Source organism: Danio rerio, chromosome 22 (genome assembly GCF_052040795.2).
Source record: "Danio rerio strain M-AB ecotype USA chromosome 22, GRCz13ab, whole genome shotgun sequence".
NCBI lineage: Eukaryota > Metazoa > Chordata > Actinopteri > Cypriniformes > Danionidae > Danio > Danio rerio.
In genome coordinates this window covers 2702497-2722396 of record NC_141042.1, presented here as the reverse complement: position 1 = coordinate 2722396, position 19900 = coordinate 2702497, and the positions used below count along the sequence as shown (strand labels likewise).

General features: G+C 38.5%; 2 protein-coding genes across 2 annotated transcripts in view; both read right to left on the bottom strand.

Moving 5' to 3' along the window:
* Nucleotides 1-78: 78 nt before the first annotated feature.
* zgc:113220 overlaps nucleotides 79-19900 on the bottom strand; it is a gene marked incomplete in the record, with an annotated part of 51551 nt that continues 31729 nt past the window's right edge. Inside the window, 2 exon segments of the mRNA NM_001430989.1 lie at nucleotides 79-1689; nucleotides 4527-4895. Coding sequence (NP_001417918.1) covers nucleotides 560-1689; nucleotides 4527-4895 — 1499 coding nt within the window.
* On the bottom strand, nucleotides 11122-15306 carry zgc:112977. The gene is made up of 3 exons (XM_087303690.1): nucleotides 15280-15306; nucleotides 14336-14503; nucleotides 11122-12918 (listed from the first exon to the last, which is right to left on the bottom strand). Exons 2-3 carry the CDS (start codon nucleotides 14388-14390, stop codon nucleotides 12014-12016), a joined length of 960 nt encoding a protein of 319 aa, XP_087159816.1. The 5' UTR covers nucleotides 14391-14503; nucleotides 15280-15306; the 3' UTR covers nucleotides 11122-12013.

The following is a 19900-nucleotide window of genomic DNA, read 5'->3' as shown; positions in this document are numbered from 1 at the left end:
ATAACATAGTGTGAGTGCACACTCAAGATCAAAGCGAGCCCGACCCAACCCCTACGATAAAAAAGTCCCCCAAAGGCAACGGTATAGTTTTAATACTGCACAAAGGTGTTTAGGAACCAGAATTTCACTTTGGTAATCTGTTTGGTGATGAATTGCATGTCAAACAAGCCGGAGCTCCAAAACAAACCCACTGACTGCCGAACTACCACAGAACAATGGCAGATCAAACTCCCTTATCTGATTCAAACTTCTACAACAAACTCAAAAATAACTCGGTTTCAGATGGATTTCTCAGGTTGTTCTTCAGTTTAGTTAAAGTTGCTGAGGACATAAGGCTGCTTAAGAGTTGTACACTATAACTGAGTGTTTTTTGCTTGAGTTCTCTCATGAAAAATCATTAGGAAATTCTTGTTGGGGGCTGATGGAGCTAAAGAACATGGCTAAACCTTCTCCTTTCTATGAACTTGAAGATGTTTCTTCAGTGGTGAAGCCTTCCAAAATGTTTTGCCGCATTGATCCCACTTGTGTGTCGCCTCTCAAGTGTGGATCCTCATGTTCATTAAGACACTGAATGCGTGTTCGCCATCTCTCCAGTGTGAATCTTCTGGTGGTGTTTCAGGTTTTGTAACAGTCTGAATCTCATGTCGCATTGCGAACACGGGTACGGTTTCTCTCCAGTGTGGATCCTCTGGTGTTGTTTCAGTACCCGAGCTCTAATGAACCCCTTCCCACACTCTAAGCACACATGCTCTTTCACACCGGTGTGGAGCTTCTCGTGGTCTTTTAAATTTGACCGATATCTGAAACTCTTTCCACACTCGGCGCAGGAATAAGGCTTCTCGTTTGTGTGAACTCTGAGATGTTCCTTCAGGCCTGAATGGTTTGAAAATGTTTTGCTGCACTGATCACATTTGTGTGCTCTCTCTCCGGTGTGGCTCTTCATGTGGTGAAAGAGCCATGAAAATTTCATGAAACTCTTCCCGCACTCAATACACGTGTATAGTTTCTCTTCAGTGTGAGTCCTCTCGTTTGTTTTCAGGATTTGTGGCTGTTCGAATATCGTGCTGCAGTTTGACTGATTGTCCGACTTCTCTTCAGTGTGATTCCTCTCATGTGTTTTCAGGATTTGTGGCTGTTCGAATCTCGTGCTGCAGTTTGACTGACTGTCCGGTTTCTCCTCGGTGCGAGTCACCTCGTGTGTTTTCAGGATTTGTGGCTGCTCGAATCTCATGCTGCTGCTCGACTGAATACCAGGTTTATCTTTAGCGTGAGTCCTCTGGTGTCGTTTCAAGTTTCCAGCTCTTAGAAAAGTCTTGTCGCACTTATCGCACGCAAACTCTCTCACGCCACTGTGGATCTTCTCATGTGCTTTTAGATAAAGTTGATGGGTAAAACTCTTCCCACACTCAGCGCATGAGTAAGGCCTCTCGTTTGTGTGAACTCTAATATGGCTCTTCAGGTCTGAAGGCTTCAAAAATGTTTTGTCGCACTGGTCGCATTTGTACGGTTTCTCTCCAGTGTGGATCATCATGTGAAGCTTGAAATAGTATTTACAATTGAAACTCTTTCCACACAGACTGCAGATGAATCCTGTCACAGCTGCTGTATTAAATAAAAAACCGTCTTCAGACTTTGACTGAGTTTTATCTTCATCTTCACTCAGTGCTTCACTCTCCTCCATCATCAGACCTGAAAACGAAGTAAATTAATTATTAGAGGCTAGTTTTTAGCAGTTTGCTAACGGCAGAAAGTGCTCTAACAGGGCTCAACAGTGCGATGAGATCCTACATGTGAAACAAAGCACAACTGTGCAGCAAGGTCAAAATAGTTTTGGATTTTTCATCAGTTTTAGTTTCTATTTCGTTTAAACTTTTTGTTTTCAAATTCAGTGAGTTTTAATTAGTTTTAGAGGCAGATTAACTAGTTTTTATTAGTTTCTATTAGGGATGTAACGGTATTGTAAATACCGTCATACCGCAATATTAATTTTTTTCGATATTACCGTAGTCGCATGACTCGGTAAAACTATAGGTCTTCTGAGAAAATTTGCTCAGGCGAATGAAGCGAACGGGAGGTACCGGAAACTACAATTCCCATCAGCCCATGCTTGACCATCATCCCTTGCGGTCTGTTGTCGCTACAGATCCAGTAATGCGGAAATGGAGTGTGCTGCTAGAAGCGGGGATGAAAAAGAGCTGGAAAACTCTAAAGCGGGTGTTGTCGCCGCGCGCGTACTGAATAGCGGTGTTGTCGCTCGAGTTCTTATCAGCTGTGTTGTCGCGCGAGTTCTTATCAGCTGTGTTGTCGCGCGCGTACTGAATAGCGGTGTTGTCAGCACACTGTTCAGATTGATGCAGACATGAGATCTCTATCTTACTCATGGTTTGTCCTCTCAAGTGGGGGAAAGACAATGCACAACGTTACCCACTGCTGTCAACCTGGGCCAAGTCATATCTCTCTTGTCCCAGAAACCTCAGTCCCAAATGAGAGGGTTTTTTTCTGTTGCAGGGGACATTGTAAATGCCCAGAGATACCAGCTTTTACCAGATTATATTTATATGATAATTTTCCTTTAAACCCATCTCTATCTAAGTGAGTGAGTGATTAAATGTTGAATGTGATGAGTTTTCAACAATACTAAATTGAAACTTTATTTTTTTACATGGTTTAATATTTTTTTGTTATTAAAATTGAAGTTCCTGTTTCAAAGCTTACAGATAGATGGCTAATTTGTATGCCATTGACACTTTTGGCACTTTTTTGGAGTATTTTCATAAGTTTTGTTTTTTCCTGTAAATGATTCAATAAATACCGTACCGTGACATTCATACCGAGGTATTACCGTACCGTGAAATTCTGATACCGTTACATCCCTACTTTCTATGTATTGAATTTTTTCTATGTATTGAATTTTAGTTTAGTTTTTATTAGTTAAGTTTTTTTTTCTAAATGAGGATATTTGTTAAGTACAAGATTTAAAATCGACAGAGTACGGCGCAATAGCCTAGTGGTTAGCGCACCGACATATGGTGCAATAGCACGTCAGGGCGTCGCGAGTTCGAATCTCGGCTTGAGGACATTTCCCTACCCTACCCCCTCTCTCTCTCCCACTTCGCTTCCTGTCTCAATACTGTGCTATCTAATAAAGGCCAAAAATAAATCTTAAAAATAATAATAATAAATATATGTATTTAGAGGATATATGAACAATATCATCTACCACTACTATGCTCAAACTCAAATACAACAGTCCACAAGATAGCAGCCTTAAGTACAACATGAGTGCAAGTCTGCTTCTGAGGTTACATACACAGTAGTGATGGAAAGTTCAGATCTTTAACGCGGATGTTAGGACTCAACATTATGTAGTCAGCAATAGATATTTCAGTCAGTTAAAACACCACCATGATCTGAAAAATGTCTTGCAGTGAAGTTTTGCAACCCAACTGAAGCATGATTCACTTATTTATGATTTTCTGTTATGAAATAAACTTGCATTTATCATTAGATCCTCTCATGTAAGCCCTTGGTTTACCTGCGGTGCTGTTGATCAAGTTTAGTTCAGTCACGGCAGGCTGTCATGTACTGTTTGTGTTCGGTTCACTGAATCACGCATGCGCAGTGTTATCGGTTCACGTCTTCTTAAATTTGATCTCAGTGTAACTGTTTTAATAACTGAATAAGAGTATATATTGGATTATTTCGAGTTACAGGGGGGTATTAGACTTTTTAAAAAGTAAGCAGTTTGTTAATAATTCACTTAGAAGATCCGGTTAAAAAGATTCCTTTGTGATCGCGATATAGAAATAAACCCATTATTGGGCACAAATGTGTTAAAGTAATAGATTTAAGTCTCTGTATTTAATTCTGTCAACGTGCTGCTGTCCTGTCCACTCATTTTTGTTGTGAGAGCAACAGCGAGGATGACTGGAGGAGAACCGGCTCGATCTGGCCAATGGCAGCAGGACTATCGACTCAGAGGTGCGAAAGAGTCAAACACCTGCAGCGCGAATTAGATTTACTTCTGAACGGCTTACGGTAAGATTATGTATTAAATACATTTACAAATATGAAAACAAAGGAGGTTTTTGCTATAATTTTAGCTAGTTTCAGTTTTGTTTGTACACAATACTTTCAGTTAAAAAAAACTCGTTTTTATTTTTATTTCAGTTAACGACAGTTATTTTACATTTTAGTTTTTTCATTCGTTTTCGTTAACTATAAAAACCTTGCTGCGCAGCTCCATCAGGTCTGCTAAACGTTGATCATTTAGTAGTCTACGTTAACTGATGTATTCTGTTGTTTGAATAAATGAAATGTTTCACAGAACTAGGCTACAGTCTTACAAATGACTCCACAGGTCTTAATTTGCTCGGTCTTTTCACACTTCAAATTCATGTTTGCAATTACCAACATTCTTGGGAGTGCTGCACTATGAAACTAATTGATTTCAAGGGTTTGTGCCATGCAAGAGTGGTGTGTTGCTATCCTGATGGAAGGTCTGGATCTTTAGATGATCTACTTACTGTGATATTTTAATCTGTGCATTCGTAGAGAAGATGATTGTATGTAACTCTTCCCACAATCAATGCAGTGATATGGTTTGTCTCCAGTGTGAATCCTCTCGTGTGCTTTCAGGTATCCTGGATCATTGAATCTCTTGTCGCAGTGCGAACACTGGTAAGGTTTCTCTCCAGTGTGGATCATCGTGTGACGAACGAGATCGCGGTTATGCCTGAAACTCTTTCCACACTGAGTGCAGATGAAACCTTTTACGGCTGTTGTATTCATGAAAAAACTATGATCAATCTCCGATTGGGTTTCTTCTTCAAATATGCCATGATATTTATCGTCATCGTCACTCAGTTCTTCACTCTCCTCCTTCACCATCACTTCTGAAAATGAAGTAAATAAGTCACATTTTAGGAGGCTAGCTTTTAACAGTTTGCTAACAGCAGATGAAGCGGTAGCAGGGCTCGACAGTGTGAGCAATTCTAACATTGTTGGCTCTATACACCAAAACAAACAAACAAGATGTGCTTTAACTGCAGACTGTCAGCTTTAATATAGGAGACGTTGCCACGTTGTGTTGGCAAAACAAGCGTGAAGTGTTGCTTTTATAGTTTGCTGCAGTTAAGTTTTGTTTTCATTTTCTCTCTGTGAGAGCTCAGCTGGAGTCACGTGTGGATTAACAGTGTACGCGACGCTCGACAACAATAACTTACGTGTCTAAGGAGGATTATTGTTTACCTGAGAGCTGTTCTCATCTGCAAACGCTGAGATCCGGATTTGCTGCTGGTCTCCTCTTAATAAAGACGCGGCTCTAGTTGCTGGTGATTGTCCTGTCTCTACAGATTTGGTAAGTGAGCGACCAGTGCTCTTTGTTTATTCAGTTTGTTTGTATCGAACTAAGTTAACTATTGCACCAAGTACAAACATGTTAGCACCACTACCAAACTTTAACCTCGTGTAGGATTTTCGCTGCATTTAGTGACCGGAATAACACACGCGGCTTTCTTACGCTACCTGCTGTGTGCATCTAAGTTTTCGGGAAATGCTGAGTTTTTTTTTCTCTCATTCGCCGTGCGGTATCAAACATTGCATGAAAAATACACGCTTAGAGCAGCTCCTCGAATCAAATATCTCGTTTGTCGCGAAGGGCATGAATGAATTCCCTGAATGAAAGAGCCAAACTGCAGTTAAAGTCCACCATTTAATAATTATGCAAATAATTCGACTACAGATGTCCATGTAAACACAGTCACTTTGTCCCCTGTGTGTGTGTGTGTGTGTGTGTGTGTTTTGACTCGGAAAGTCAGCGCGCCCAAATAGACACTCCCACACCAAGCCTCTTTACTTCCTCCGACACTCCCCCCTAAATAGAGCTGGACACGCCCACTTTTCTGACTTTTTCCAAAGTAGAGGTGTGAAAACACCCTGCTGAAACGAGGGGCTTTCATGGCCCTTTAAACAGGGGTCGTAAAGAAGTAGGAGCTGAAAAAGGCCTGTTGAACCAGTAAACAGCTGTGAAAACACAAAGGTGGGAGGAAGCCAGGATAAAAAGGATGGCAAATGTGAGGGATATTAGCTTGTTCTGGAGTGAGACTAGAGATGGATCTGCTTATGGACATCTCTGCTTTTTTGGAAAATATTCCAATAAAGTATATTCTTCTGATATTCATGACCTCCAGACTGAATTTGATTCATTAAGAGAAAAACCACTACAGTGTCAAGCCCTGATACAGGACATACAGCATATTGAAATTGCGTTACTCTCAGACCCTAGGTGCATAACAGATAATATTAATATAAAAAGTAGAATTTTAAAAAGGAAATGCAATAAGTACATATGATATAATAAAAAAAATATACAAGTTAAAAATATATATATATGATGAAGAGTAATGAATAAACACAAACCCATTTCTTCAGTCTCCTCCTCTTTAATTCTGCAGGGTTCTGGATCACTCATCTTCTCACTGTCCTTCAATAAACTCTGTCTTTGCAGATTTCTCTTCTTCCTGATGGTCTGATGCTCGTCTTCACTTGTAGACTGATGGGGATATTCCAGTATTTACAGCTGAACTGAAATGAAGAAACAGACAAATCTGCTAAATTTACACTGATTAATGAAAAGCTGAAGATCTGTGCCCTAACCCTTAATTTTTTATCATTTTAGATGGGGTCAGGGCGGGTTTGGGCTTGCATCATGTGATGCATTTTAATTAGTGTAAAAAAAGTAATCAAATCATTTGTTACAACATTAAAAGCCATCCCTGCAAAGGTGAAACAAATGATGACAAAGAAGTCAAAGAGAGCGAATTTCGGTCAGGCCAGCCGCCAGTTCAAAAAGAACGGTCATTCTAGAACGGTCATTCTAGCCGCCAAGGTATTTCGGCGGTCGCTCATACACTGCGTATTACAGTAGAGCACTAAACAGCAATGAACGGCGAGCTGACATGGAAGATGACGAGGTCACTCGCTACATTGAAACCGCTGTCATGGACAATTAAATAGGTGTTCTTGGCTGGTGGAAGATGAACACACAATCCTACCCAAAACATGCTAAATTAGCCAGATCAGTAGTGCATCCAGGCCAGTAGCAGCAGCAGAGAAAGGGTGTTCAGTGCTGCTCAGTGAGTGCAGGACTGCACTACAGCCATTTACAGTGGATTCAATAACATTCCTCCACAAAAACACATAGCCTAATCTTGATGAGTAAAGAATTTTTAAATTATAACTAAAAAATAATTAAACCATAAAATCCTAGACAGAGTATACAGGCTAATGTTGGCATTTTTCTTTAAATAATCAGCTTCACTGTCGCCTCAATGGCAGATTGTGAAGAGAAATGGCAAAACAAATCCCGCAGAGCCTTTATCTTAATTTCCTTATCGCCAAATAGCTACCCGTCATCATTTATATTTATTTAATTAGTTAAGAAAGACTTATTTTCATTGGTGTGTTGGCCAAGTTAAATGCTAAGTGTATGTATCTAGATCTATTTAGAGTGCTGAGATGTTACAGAGGACTTATTTTATTTCTTTATTCCAACTTCTTAGCGCCTATAGCCTACGTTTGTTATGAATAAATTATGTTAAAACACGTATAAACTGCTCAATCTTGCAAAAAGGCAAAAGAGCTGTGTGCCTAAACGGGTTCGGGTTTTTAAAAAGCTGTCAATCAAAATGTACTTGGGCTCTGGCCCGATCAGCTCTACTGAAGACATCAATACAAGAAGGTATGTTCGTGCGCAGTATGCACTCCATATCGGAAATTATCATGTTTTTTCAAATATATGTGGATTTAGTTTTATTTTGATGTGCAATTATAATAGAGGCTAAATTCCATTTATCTCCCACAAACAAGTGCTCCGATCATGGTCATTAATATACAAGTATAAATTCTCCCCACATTAACGTTACTATTTAATTTGGAATATTAGACACAATGTATACGATTGCAAATCTCTTTCTTGCAACTTTAAAATCAAAAAATGTAATGGTTAGTGGGTTCGAGTCCCGGCTAAGCTGAAGGAACATGAATGTTAACAAAATTTTACATTCATAATTATAAATTTACTAATAAGAAACTAAATTGTGAGGTATTGAGGACTGAAATCTGCTTATATATAACCAGTATCAGAGCCTTTCTAAACAAGAAAGCCAAAACACCTTAAAAATTTGTGAAGTCTATAATGTAATTATTTATTATCTCATATGTACACTTTATATAATTGTATTATATTTATAAATACACTCTGGCATCTACAATTTTTTGTATTGTAAAGTTTTATATGTTGTTCTTTAAATAAAAAAATAAAAACCTGGAACATGACCTAACTTCAACCTGAAGATCTGTTAACACACCCTACTTGCTACAGACTGAGCCTGATTGACTGTTTTGAAGACATTTGCAACTTTACAATAGGAAAATTTAATGGTTAGCGGGTTCGAGTCCCGGCTGGCTCCCCGTGTTGGTGTGGGTTTCCTCCTGGTGCTCTGGTTTCACCCACAAGTCCAAAGACATGCGATATATGTGAATAGGCTAAGCTAAATTGTCCGTTGCGTATGTGTGCATGTCGTAACACAACAACTAATACAAACTTGAGTAAACCTTACGAGCATTAATCAAGGTTATTTACGGAGCTCCTCGTCTTTTCGACCGATAGCAGCTTGCCTGTAGCTACCTCGCCGTTCACTACATCCGACACGGCATACAAAGGAAGGAGGGGTTCAGCACAGTTTACGGACAACTACTAACATGAAACCAATCCTGCTGGAAGTTAAATAGTTAATCTTGCTAACGAATTGATGAAATTAGCATATCTAATGTTGTTGGCTCACTGTAACCTAACGTTACATAGCGAACGCTTTGTGTAAGGCAGATGTTCTCCAGAAATTCTGCACATTAATATCGTTAGATGATGTGTGTTTAGGCTATAACTGTTGTACACATTCACCGAGCGAACAGTCTTTTGTCTAAATTTTTGGCAAAGTTTACACTGGGGACGTCATCCGATATCCTGAGGCTGCCACGTTCCTGCGACCGCTAGCGAAACCGGAAAAAGCGATATTTTGCTTCAAAAGGCATCTCCGGTGTTCAATTGCGCTTTAATAAAAGTCTATAAACTGTAAAGTGTGTTTTATTGTTGTGTAAACACGAGAAAAAAGCGTCACCGACTCACCTCAGCTCCAAAGACTCGACGCTGAATGAACGCCTCGGCGCTGACGTCATCACGTCGAAGCGAGCGTATTGGAGGATCGTAAGAACACGCTGCTGACAAAATGCTGTGCTGCTTTGATTTCTAGAATATGAATTCTTGAGATGTGATTTTAGAATGGACAAACTTCCAGTGAAATTAGCTAAATTTCGCAAACAAGCTTTATTAGCCTGGATGCTGTTATTTAAGCACATTTTTTCCCCTAAACTAGTATATTATTTGGAGCAATAGATGTATTCAATATAAAAATAACTCTCTTCTTCCAAAAATGCTATGAAAATTATACTATATTAGACAACTTTTAAATTTAAATGGTGATTTATTATCTTACAGTGAATTTGTTGATAAATTTGGTTTTCCAGTTACTCCAAAGGAGTATGCTATTGTATTTAATGCCACATCTGAACAGCTGCTTCATTTTATAAGAGCGTATGGAAATAAATTTTTAGAAGGAAAATATGTTAAAGAAAACCTTTTTTTTTTATAGGAGATATTTATATTATTACACAAAGTTATACTAATAAATATATTAGAAATATTACAACAGGTGATACAATTATATTATAATTTCCAATGGACCAATGTATTCATAAATATAAGTTGGGAAAAAGCTTGGCATTCTTATCAAATATATTGTATAAATAACAAAGTAAAAGAAGTTACATTTAAAATTTGACTGTTTATATCCAGCTAAAGAGGTTTTGGAGAGATTAAATTTGGATATTGATCATTCCTGTGATTTTTGTTGCATGGAAAAGGAATCTATTGTCCATGTTTTGTAATTGTGTATACGCAAGGACTTTCTGGGTGGATCTGGAAAACTTTCCTTGAAGGAAAACAAATATTGTATTCAAGTTGAAAACTTAATGTTTGCATTTATTATGTCAATACATGTAAAAAAATGTACCTTTTAAGTACAACTTTTTATTATTATGTGAAAGTTTCATATACATAAAAATGGACTGGATCAAAACCAAATTTTGTTCATTTCCTTCAAGAGACTAAGGACTACAGCACAAGTATGGAGAAGATTGTTATTAAATAAGCAAAGAAGATGTAATATTCTTAAGGAATATACAATTTTTAATTACTACATGTTTTTTGTATATTACTGAATCATTTTGAGTTTGTTGTTAATAAAAAATAAAATAAAATAAGTATGAAGAGTATAAATTCTTGAAATCAACAAAATTTTATTGTCGATATCAATAATTAGGTTGTTGATAACCGAGTAGCCACTAGTGCTGTCACCTCACAGCAAGAAGGTCGCTGGTTCGAACCTCGGCTCAGTTGGCATTTCTGTGTGGAGTTTGCATGTTCTCCCTGCGTTCGCGTGGGTTTCCTCCGGGTGCTCCGGTTTCCCCCACAGTCCAAATACATGCTGCAGGTGAATTGGGTAGGCTAAATTGTCCGTAGTGTATGAGGGTGACAGGCCCACACGACAGGCCGGCCGGAATGTGTAATAAAAAAAATATAGTCGTTATCATATGGACAAGTCTAAAATGGCTTGTTCCAAAGAGTCGACCCCGCAACCATACGGGACCAAGGCCAAAGAAGAAGAAGATACCCGAGTAGCCACTAGTGAAAATTTGAAATTTCAAATGTATAAAAAGGGCCAATGTTCATTTATGATATAATGAATGTGATTGTTACTAGCGGTGATCGAATTGTGAAAGTAAATTCAAAGGGGATGATACCGGAAGGAGGGAGGTTGCTTGGTGTCCTGTTGCCACAAACACACACACACACACACACACACACACACACACACACACACTCACAAACACACACACATTCACACACACTCACTCACACTCACACACACACTCACTCACACACATACACAAACACACACACACACACACACACACACACACACACACACAATAATAACAAAATAGGTCTAAATACATTTTTAATTAAAAAAAAATGCTTTTTTAACCGAATAACCAGCCATTTACAATCTTAAACAGTCACAAAACAGCAAAACACATGAGCTATTGACAGTCGTATATGTGTCCCACACTGCTAAAAACACTATTAGGACTCATATATTTCACTAAAAAGTGAAAATTTGTTTGTCTTTGTTTTATTTCGAGCTAATTCGTTCCTCCGGTTTGAAACTAATTTTTGAAGCTGCGTCATGCTGATTAGATCCTTGCGTGTATTCCAGCGTGTAGACTGGATATCTGCATCTTTGAGCGCATCGTGACGTCTCTGAGTGTGCTGCATTCATTCATGAGAAAGGCTTAGCTCAAACCAATCAGTGCGCTCTACTGTAAATGCAGTGCAACTTCATTAATGTGCATGATAGCTTCTAGGACTGTATCTGAAACGGTAGAGAGACGCCACGTTGTGTTGCCAAAACAAGTGGAAGAAGAAGAATTGTTTAGAGAAACGGGTCGTCAGTGTTGCGTTTATAATTTGCAGCAATGAAGGTTTTGTTTCCATTCCCTGCTATGAGAGCGCAGCTGGACTCACGTGTGGATACAGTGCACGTGACGCGCGACAAAAATACGAAATGCCAAAGTTCAGATTTTCCAACTTGAACGAACACTCAATTTGTGCTGCCTCATTCGCAAGAATTGCACTGCAGGATGTCTATTTATACCTTTGCATTGACTTAACATAAAAATATCACTCATGCTTGTTGCTTTATCCGAATCTAGTGTGAACGCACCATAAGATGTCTCTTCAGCAATGAAGCCTTCAGAAATGTTTTGAATTGATCACATTTGTGTGTTTTGGATCAGCATGTGTTGACGAAGGTGTAACGATTGTCCGAACATCTTACCACACTGAGTACATGTACGGTTTCTCTCTAGTGTGAGTCCTCTCATGTGATTTCCGGCTTTGTGACTGACTAAAACTCCTGTCGCAGTGTGAACACTGGTAAGGTTTCTCTCCAGTGTGAGTCCTCTGATGTTTTTTCAGGTATTGTAACAGACGGAATCTCATGTCGCAGTGTGAACACTTGTACGGTTTCTCTCCAGTGTGAATCAACCGGTGTTTTTTCATGTCTCGAGCTCTAATAAAACTTCTCCCACACTCGAAGCACACATGCTCTTTAACACCAGTGTGGATCCTCTCATGTTCTCTTAAATTCGACCGACATTTAAATCTGTTCCCGCACACAGAACATGAATAAGGCTTCTTGTTTGTATGAATGATAAGATGTTTCATCAGACCTGAATGCCTTGAAAATGTTTTGCTGCATTGATCACATTTGAGTTTTTTCACTCCAGTGTGAGTCTTCTCCTGATGTTTCAAGTCTCCAGCTTTAATAAAACTCTTCCCACACTCAAAGCACACAAACTCTCTCAGACAAGTGTGGATATTCTGATGTGCTTGAAAAGCTGACTGCCGTCTAAAACTACATGAACACTCAGAGCACGAGTAAAGCTTCTCGTTTGTGTGAACTCCAAGTTGGTTCTTTAGGTCTGAAGGCCTCAGAAATGTTTTGCTGCATTGATCATATTTGTGTGGTTTCTCTCCCGTGTGGATCCTCATGTGATTCTTGAGATTGCCTTTATGCCTAAAACTTTTTCCACACTGAGTACAGGTGAAACCTTTTACAGCTGTTGTTTCAAATACAAAACTATCTTCAGTCTTTGACTGAGTTTCTTCTTCACTTTTGACGTGATGTTTCTCCTCATCTTCACTCAGTTCTTCAGTCTTCACCGCTACCATCAGATCTGAAAATGAAGTGAATAAGTCACATTTTAGGAGGCTAGTTTTGCTAACAGCAGATGGCGCTCTAGCAGAGCTCGACAGTTTGAGCGATTCTGACTACAAATAGATGAGTACATAAAATGTGTTCAGGAGGATATATGTAAAGTAAATCCTATGTAAAAAATAAATAAAACCTGATCAATAAACGGTTACGAGGCTATAATTGGGTAATAATGCTGCAAAACAATTCTAGCTGAACTTCAGCTGTGATATTTTGAATCGTCTGATTATTGATGGGTCGTTCATGAACGTTTCATTTTGAACAAATCTTCAATATGACTCGGGAACTACGAGTCCTCTCAGGGAGTGATTCCTTCATCCGGCGTGTGCACATTTGTGCAGGTGGTATCATTAATTTCAAGTCTTCACCACATTGGCAGAAGCCAATCAGATGCGTTTAGAGCCAGAAAAAGATTTTATCCGCTCACATCTCGAGTCCTCTATCGGGTCTGAGTCACTCGTTCATCACGAGCCAATCATATGCGTTTAGAGCTGGAAAAAGAATTGATCCGTTCATCTCAACTCCTCGGGTTTGAGTCATTCTGTCACTTAAACAACGAACGATTATGGCTCCTATCGGCTTAGACTGTGCATTGATTAAGATTATATGTGACTGTCAGTGTAACGTGAATGAAGCCCTGACATTTGAAGACATGAAGAGGTGAGCTGAGCAAAGAGACAACAACACCTTCATAGACAAAAGAGCAGGTAAACATTAAATTATTATTTTCTCCTTCTTATATTCTATTTATGGCTTATTTGTTGTGCAATCAACCTTTTGGGCTAGCTGTAGATGTGTTTTGAAGCAATTCGTAATATTTTAATAATATTTTGGCAAATCGAACCAAATGAACGAAATGACTCGAAAAAAGATCCGTTCATCTTGATGAACGAGACTCAAAGATCAGAGTCAGTAAAATGATCCAAACTTCCCATTACAACATCTGATACACACAGCATGAGCGCTTATAAACTTCAATGTGATAAAAGTGCTGGATCTGTTTAGGAATATAATATGACAGGGCTTTGTGTCAGCAATTCTCAAAAGATTTAAAACATTTTTTTATTTTATTTCATAAAACAGTGTAAATTATGTTTTTCGGTCAATTTAAAAAAATCTAGACCTACAATTAGTGCAAGCACTAATTTGTAATCTATTACTTTATTACTGTGTAACTTACCCAACACTATATAATATGCATGTAAATATATATGGCCAAAATTAATACATGGAGAAGAATTGAGGGTGAATTGCATTTTTAAACACAAATTGTAAATAAACTAAAAGGTAATATGAACCAAGACTAATGAAGTGCTTAACATTTCACAACCTCATTGTTGTTCAGCCTCATTATTGAAGAGTAATGATTAAACACAAACCTATTAGTTCTTCAGTCTCCTCCTCTTTAATTCTGCAGGGTTCTGGATCACTCATCTTCTCACTGTCCTTCAATAAACTCTGTCTTTGCAGATTTCTTTTCCTCCTGATGGTCTGATGCTCGTCTTTACTTGTAGACTGATGGGGATATTCCAGTATTTACAGCTGAACTGAAGGGAGAAACATGGAAATCTGCTTAACTTACACTGATTTATGAAATAAATGATATTATGATAGCTTTATCTTGTAGACAATACAACAGGTAATTCTCTCAAGTCTGTTGAAACTAATACAAATAACTTCATTTGTAAATCTGAAGACATCAATATAATGAGTTGAAAACAGGAACTGTTGACATGAAATAAAAAGGGATTTCAGCAGCTCTGATAATATTGATAAACCTCAGACTATAAACACTCATTAAAGTTCATTTCATACTGTGTTTGCAGCATAAATTAATCTGGCTTACCAACTAAAGTTTTATTTTTCAGAAATCTTTAGTCTTACCGTTTAAAAATCTCATAACCATTTACCACATCTTTGCTACCATATATTAGTATGTAAAGTAACGAACAAATACTCTAGTTACTTTTAGTAAGTTACTTTAATACTAGTGACTATATTCACTGGTTAATAATGAGCACCACAAATAATGTTTTCAGTGATAGATGTCATATATCTGCAGCACTAAATTACATTCACAGATCACATTTATCGATATTATTAACCCAGAAGTTGAAGAAGGTACACACTTAAGATACATAGAAAAGCACAAACACACTCATATCGTCCTCTCAGAGCTGCTCTCTGCCTGTTGTATTGTTTTGGTCAGCACACAGATAGAGGTGAACTCAATGCAGAAACTAGTCGCAGATTGTCTGCTTTAATAAACTGTAAAGTGTGTTTTATTGTTGTGTAAACACGAGAAAAAGCGTCAACGACTCACCTCAGCTCTGAAGACTCGACGCTGAATGAACGCGTCAGCGCTGACGTCATCACGCTGAATCGAGCCCATTGGATGATCGTAAAAAACCGCGCCAACTGTTGATTATGGTAAGCTGTTTTAGCGTTTAATTCACAGGATATGAATTCTTAAAATCAACAATTTTATTGTCGATATCCAAAATTGAGTTGTTGATAACTGAATTTCTACTCGCGTAAATGTGAAATTTTATTACATAAATAGTGACAATGATAATTTCTGATACAATGAATGTGATTGTTACTAGTAAAATAACCCTGTTGAAAAGAAACGTAGAAACCATATGCTGGTAAGGTAAACTTGCACTTTCATGTGCTATACTTTTCAATACTTGTTTTAATCTGAGTAAGTATTTTTACAAATGTATTACAGTATATGTTAAATATGTTGCAGCTAATAAAAATATATATACACTCAAAATATTAAAACTGTATTTTTTATGCTTGCTTTCTTACTGATTTTACACCGGTGGGCCCAAATTTTTTACTTCCCCCAGGGCCCCTCAACCTTACAGGCCGGCATTGTCTGTAGGCCTATAGACTTATTTGAACAATTTACAATAATAGACATGGCTAATATTATCGTTTATTATTTATTATTTTTTTATTATAGTTAATTGAAGAGGCGACACGGTTGGCGGAGTGGGTAGCACAATCGCCTCACTGCAAGAAGGTCGCTGGTTCGAGCCTTGGATGGGTCAGTTGGCATTTCTGTGTGGAGTTTGCATGTTCTCCCCGTGTTTGCGGGTGCTCCGGTTTCCCCCACAGTCCAAAAACATGCGCTACAGGTGAAATGGGTATGCTAAAATTTACTATAGTGTATGAGTCTATGTGAATGTATGTTTCCCAGAGATGGGTTGCGGCTGGAAGGGCATCAGCTGCGTAAAAAATATGCTGGATAAGTTGGCGGTTCATTCCGCTGTGGTGACCCCGGATTAACAAAGGGACTTAGCCGACAAGAAAATGAATGATTTTATTGGAGTCATGTACACGTTTTGACAGCTAATATGCCAGTGATCTGACGACCTTTATTAATATTAAAATGCTTTACTGATGCTAAATGACTTTAAACAGCCAGTTATGCCTTACGCCACAGGAGTGAGAAACGTAAATAGCATCATTAAGAAAATCCTAATAATAAATTGCTAAATACTCGACACATGAAAGCCTGCAGCCCACAACAAAGGTGGACGGTCATTGCGTATCATATTTAACAAACCGTTTACAATAACTTTGATATAATTTGCCTCACATAGATAATTAAATATTAATCAGATGATGTAATCACACTGATGTACTGTCAGCCAATTGCTGCATTTCTGATCATGATTTCGAGGATCGATACATCTGTCCTTCACAACACACACACGCGTATAACACACGTATTAACTGTTTTAGTTAGTTGTTGCATGCATTTATGATATAGGTGTAATTTCACATACATACTTGATGACACCTACCAACCCACAAACTCCCAGGTCTGTAACAACATTATCAATGTAAACACCAGTCTGTGTTACAAATATGGTTACAAACCCACTGTATGATGTATAGACTGCAATTGCAAGGGATAACAAGGCCCAATCCCAATTCAATTTTTTACCCCCCTCCTCTTGGACCTTGAAAGAGTGTGAAGGGGAAGGGCTTCAAATTTACCCCTAAGAAATGGGACAGCACTTCAACACCTGCACATGCCATCATATATCATTGCAAGCTTGTACTTTATAAGAGATGGACACACGTAATCCATACCTGCTCACTAGCGCCTCTAAATTTAGCATTTTTGTAAATAATTTTTTTTTTAAAACAAGACCGTAAAACACGAACGCCGTTATAAATGTTGTTACATTATAGAACATACTAATTATTTGTTAATTTATTTTATTTATATATATATATATATATATATATATATATATATATATATATATATATATATAGAGTTGTGTTTTGTTTATGCATTTTGAGCTGATGTTGTGTTGCGCGCAGTGGAGCATGCGCAGCTTTCTCTCTCTCTCTCTCCCTCTAGAGCTGTGCTTATTTGCGGTCCAGCTGTGTTGCGAGTGGGAGCGTATAAGCTGGAGGAGAGAAACAATGGAGGGATCTTTCTGCTTGGTGCAGGTTGCAAATCTCCGTCGTCGTTGCCGCCGCTGTTGTTCCGAGCGTCTCCTGCTCCAGATTGTTGGTTGACTTGGTGTGATAATTGATCGATTTCTTTAACTGACAATTTAATTATTTTCTAAACGGCTAGCTGTTAGATCTGAGCCTGTTTGCTTTTCACTGATTAAATATATATATATATATATATATATATATATATATATATATATATATATATATATATATATATATATAAGTATATATATATATAAATATGTGTGTGTGTGTATATATATACATATATATATATATATACAAATATATATATATACATATACATATACACACACACATATATATATATATATATATATATATACATACACACACACACACACACACACATATATATATATACACACACATATATATATATATACATACATACACACACACACACATATATATATATATATATATATATATATATATATATATATATATATATATATATATATATATATATATATATATATATTATTTTGGTTAGAAACAGAAGCGGTAGGTTGGGAATCGCCATTTACTTTAAAACGTTTTCTCCTGGTTTGTGGCAGCGAGGGAGAAAGGGAAATTTGCTGTAATTTTATTTGGGGTACTTTTATTTGAGCAGGTAAGTTAGAGTTATTTCCCCGCAAGTTAGCTGTCTTTTTGTTTATTATTTTGGCCTGGAGTCCCTTCCGAAGAGATGCTTCTAATATCTTTGTTGTCTAAGAAAACAATAATTCTTGTTACTACTTGATAAGCGTTGTGATCGTTGTGAGTTGGGACAGGAGAAGGGGAAAACCCTAAATAGAGTATTTGAGTTTATTTATTTGCTTATTTACACTTGTTATTGTTTCCACCAACCCTAGACTGGTCGGGACGTAACAATGTATTAAAACATGTGCTTGTTTGTTGTAAAAACTTGTAACCATGACAAAAATACTTAAATTTGTGCATCTCCACCATTGTGTGTAGCTATGTTGCCGTTGTAGCTGGTGTATTTTGGGAAATTTCGGTACCCCCTGGTTTTTGGTGTTGTCCTGGAAAATCCTATGCCAGAGTTGTCCAAACTCCTGGAGGGCCGGTGTCCAGCAAAGTTTAGTTCCAACCCCAATTGTCACACCTGAACCAGCTAATAAAACTCTTTCTATGTACACCAGAAACTTTTAGGCAGGTGTGTTGAAGAAAGTTGGAACTAAACTGTGCAGGACACTGGCCCTCCAGGACCAAGTTTGGACACCGCTGCCCTACACCTTCAAGATACAGAGAATTGGGACACCCCAACCCCTTCAGGTGGACATGCAAAACGAGGCATAGGGTGAAGGCGTAGAATTGGGATTGGGCCTAACATGTTCATGCATCAAGCCTTGATTTGTATAGATCAGGGGTGTCCAAACTCTGCCCTGGAGGGCCAGTGTCCTAGAGAGTTTAGCTTCAACCCTAATCAAACACACCTAAAGCAGCTAATCAAGCGCTTACTAGATATACTAAAAACTTTCTGGAAGGTGTGTTGAAGCAAGTTGGAGCTAAACTCATCAGGACACTGGCCCTCCAGGACTAATTTTGGACACCCCTGCCCTACACCTTCAGTATTCTAGAGAATTGGGACACCACAACTCCTTCAGGTGGACGTGCAAAATGAGGCGTAGGGGGAAGGGGTAGGGTTAAGGGGTAGAATTGGGATTGGGCCTAACATGTTCATGCATCAGGTCTTTATTTGTATCAATCAGGGGTGTCCAAACTCTGCCCTGGAGGGCCAGTGTCCTAGAGAGTTTAGCTCCAACCCTAATCAAACACACCTAAAGCAGCTAATCAAGCGCTTACTAGATATACTAAAAACTTTCTGGAAGGTGTGTTGAAGCAAGTTGGAGCTAAACTCATCAGGACACTGGCCCTCCAGGACCAATTTTGGACACCCCTGCCCTACACCTTCAAGATAAAGAGAGTTGGGACACCACAACTCCTTCAGGTGGACGTGCAAAACGAGAGGTAGGGTTAAGAGGTAGAATTGGGATTGGGCCAAACATGTTCATGCATCAGGCCATGATTTGTATCGATCAGGGGTGTCCAAACTCTGTCCTGGAGGGCCAGTGTCCCTAACCAAACACACCTGAAGCAGCTAATTAAGCTCTTACTAGACACCTTTCTGGAAGGTGTGTTGAAGCAAGTTGGAGCTAAGCTCATCAGGTCACCGGCCCTCCAGGATCGAGTTTGGACACCCCTGCCCTATGCCTTAAAGATAAAAAGAATTGGGACACCCCAACCCCTTCAGGTGGACGTGCAAAATGAGGCGTAGGGGGAAGGGGTAGGGTTAAGGGGTAGAATTGGGATTGGGCCTAACATGTTCATGCATCAGGCCTTGATTTGTATCAATCAGGGGTGTCCAAACTCTGCCCTGGAGGGCCGGTGTCCTAGAGAGTTTAGCTCCTAATCAAACACACCTA

What these genes read in the sequence shown, in the direction of transcription:
- zgc:112977 (XM_087303690.1), bottom strand. Translation starts at nt 14,390, where the DNA reads ATGAGTGATCCAGAACCCTGCAGAATTAAAGAGGAGGAGACTGAAGAA. An exon ending in GGAGACTGAAGAACTAATAG is followed by an intron (nt 12,919 to 14,335) that starts GTTTGTGTTTAA and finishes CTTCATTTTCAG; the next exon opens with ATCTGATGGTAGCGGTGAAG.